Raw genomic sequence first — 3,065 nt, 5'->3', positions numbered from 1 at the left:
TGAGTCGGACTACGTCAGGCTAGTAGCTTTGCGTTTCCGTACATGCATAAAACACCATCAGTCAAGTTTACGCTGCTGGTTACAGTTTTGTCCAGAACTAGTTTTGAATAATTTGTGGCAGCATGGACTGCCTAACAGGAAGTAGCTCCTGTTTCTCTTACTACATTCAAAGTTCTGCATTTTGTAATTATTATCATTTGAACGACTCCTTAATGAAATTTTTTTTTGAAAAGTAACAACCGGTATAATGGTTTTTTTAGATTTGAAATATTCTACCTCTTTTTTCTATTTAATTATTTTACATTTATTTTTTCAAAACATATGTTCATATTTAATATTTTCAAATTCTATTTTTTTTTTTTTTCTTATTTTTACAGATTTAATATTTTCTAAAATTATTAAACATAAATTGTGAACAAAAAATTAAAAAAACAAATTTTTGGAAAACTAAACTGAATAAAAATAAATATTTAAGAATCAAAGAAGACGGCAAAGTTACTGTTAAACAGTTTTTTTCTGATTAAAATGTTTGATTTTTGAACTTACAAATTTGCAACAACAATGGAGCAAAATTCCTCCAAACATCTCTAGTAACTTTTAGACGTCTCCATGACAACAATGCTAACATTACTGAATCAAACACTCAGTGGTCGACTATTCTCCTAAGAAAAAGCAGTTAGATGATTGAACAGTTTTAGTTATTCACTCCACAGGGAAGCAAACCTTCGTTTATAACAAACCGACCGACTGCGTTGTTCTATCAGAGGCTGTAACATCAGAGTTACCTCATAGTACAGATTAGTGCGGTTGAAAGAGGCAGTGATTGTGATTGGCTGCTGCACACACAGGATCTTCTCGCAGTCTTTGAGGACGCTGCTGGTTGCCGTGGCGGTGAGGCCAAACAGCGGCACCGAGGGAAACTGCCTCTTTAGGATACCCAGGAGTTTATAGTCTGCAGCGTAAACACAGGCGTGAGTCATGTAATGTTAACAACCTTCTAACATGAATTTAACATGATGGAATAAATAGAATATTCACCAAGTTAAAAAAAAGCTAGAAAAGTCCCACCTGGTCTGAAGTCATGTCCCCACTGGCTGCAGCAGTGCACCTCATCCACAGCGATGCGGCTCAGCAGCTTTGCTTTGTAGGCTTTCTCCAGGCGGGACATCAACAGCTTGCTCTTGGCAATCTTCTCTGGAGTGACGTAAACCAGCTTGAAAGGAGCTTTTGGATCGCTCATTCCAGCCATCACAAGCTTGGCGTGTTCCTGTGTTTGTTAAAAAACAAACAGACACTGAAATAGACCTTCTGCTGCTTTACTGCTGCTCTAATACTTTATGCTGCAGTGGAACTTCTGAATTATAGACTAGTGCATCCTAAGGACCAAACCCCCAGACCAAATATAGCAGAGTGGTGTCTGCAGTTCAGTGCAGTGAGGAATGTTCTGATCTTTATAGTGGAGAAACCAAACAACCTCTCCACAGACGCATGGCCCAACGCAGAAGAGCGCCCTCCTCAGGACAAGACTCTGTGCTACTTTTACGCCTTATGGACAAAGGACATTCTTTAAAGGACCAGAATGTTCACATTTTGGACAAAGGAGACAGGTGGTTTGAGAGGAGTGTTCAGGATGCCATCTACCTTAAACAGAGGGATTGGACTTAGGTTTCTGCTTTCAAAAACCTACAATCATCGCAGCCTCAACTCCTTTACAGGGGAACAGAAGGCCTCGCCTATTAAGCCAGGTCAACAATTCCCTTTAACGACCCCCCTGTCAGAGACATAGACAGGTATGGGGCATTGCAGGCTAACAAAGAAACCTAACAACCCCCATTCCAAAGGGGCGGACCCGTTCATCTGTTTTAATTTCCATGTTTTCTAAACAAAAACCAGGCTTTGTTGGTCAACTCTATAAAACCTGGAACTAAACGCTATTTCTGACATTTAGAATTGACAATGCTTCCTGGATGGAAGAGAAACGTCTTCAAACTTAGAAACAAACTCCAGTTCATTGTTGAACTTTTTTGGATCGACTATGACCTGGATGACTGAGAATCTTCACCAGCATCTATTCAGTAAAAGACGATCAGCTGCATTTGTAAGTAATCCTGTTCTGGGTTAACGGTTTGTAATCGAATTACTGGTCTGATATACGAACAGAGATCAGGTTGGAAGAAGCTTTTCATATGAGAGGTTAAAAAGGAAACTTTAAGCTCATTTCTCAGGACTAATTGTTCATTGATACCATCTGACAGATGAGTTAAACACTCCAGTGGTTAAAGCAGGTACGGCTCAGTCTGTGTAGAATACTCTAGAGCACGGTGCACCAACATTCTTTGATTTATGTTCCGCTTTGGGCATTTTAGTCTTACCATGAGTGAGACAAAAATGAGCCCTGTTTTATTTTACTACCTGATAAATCAAATACCGTATTCTCATGTAGCCCTTGCAATGCACTCACAGGCCACTAGGGGTATGAGTACCCTTGGTTGGTAAACACTGCTCTAGAGGAAATAGATCTATAGAAAGCCTTATTCATCGTAGGTCTAACTCTACTAACATTGTTTACTGATTACATTTAAAACATGACTAACTTTTAGCCATAAGGGCACTAGAACTGCCACTGCCAGGTTCAGAGCCCCCTAAAGGCCAAAATGAAACTCTCCATTGAATTATATACTAAAATACTTTAGAAATCCTTAAAAGGAAGTGAAATGCTGCAGCAGCTCAGGAGGTTTTGTTTAAGCAGTTGTTGTAGGCAGGAAGGATCCTCTGTAGCAGTCTGCCTGGAACCTGATAGCTGAATAGTGTGGCATCCATCCAATACTAAAACACAAAGATCACAGAACTGCAGGGTGACCAGAAAAGAAAATCTGCTACACTTTAAGATGGATAAACACAGTGGTCAAGAGGACCCAGCCATTCATCTGCAGTACGAGGAGGGAGACTTTTTAAAGACAGCAACGTGCAAAGAAGAGAGAGAGACGATATCCAAGTTTAACAAAATGGAAGAAATGACTGTAAATCTGCAACAGTTTGCAGCATCAAAGAGTTACTGGCTCCTG

At 39.9% G+C, this 3,065-nt stretch overlaps 1 protein-coding gene across 1 annotated transcript in view; it reads right to left on the bottom strand.

Moving 5' to 3' along the window:
* The window catches only part of recql (RecQ helicase-like), a 29,455-nt gene that overhangs the window by 20,475 nt on the left and 5,915 nt on the right, over nucleotides 1–3,065 (bottom strand). The window contains exons 6-7 of the mRNA XM_015396685.1: nucleotides 1,069–1,267; nucleotides 786–952 (exon numbers count right to left, since the gene is read on the bottom strand). Of these exons, the coding sequence (XP_015252171.1) occupies nucleotides 786–952; nucleotides 1,069–1,267 (366 nt within the window). The remainder of the gene's footprint in view (nucleotides 1–785; nucleotides 953–1,068; nucleotides 1,268–3,065) is intronic.

Source organism: Cyprinodon variegatus, unplaced genomic scaffold (genome assembly GCF_000732505.1).
Source record: "Cyprinodon variegatus isolate N-32 unplaced genomic scaffold, C_variegatus-1.0 Scaffold813, whole genome shotgun sequence".
NCBI classification, from domain to species: domain Eukaryota; kingdom Metazoa; phylum Chordata; class Actinopteri; order Cyprinodontiformes; family Cyprinodontidae; genus Cyprinodon; species Cyprinodon variegatus.
Note: the sequence above shows the minus strand (reverse complement) of the source record. Positions and strands in the feature narration are given on the sequence as shown.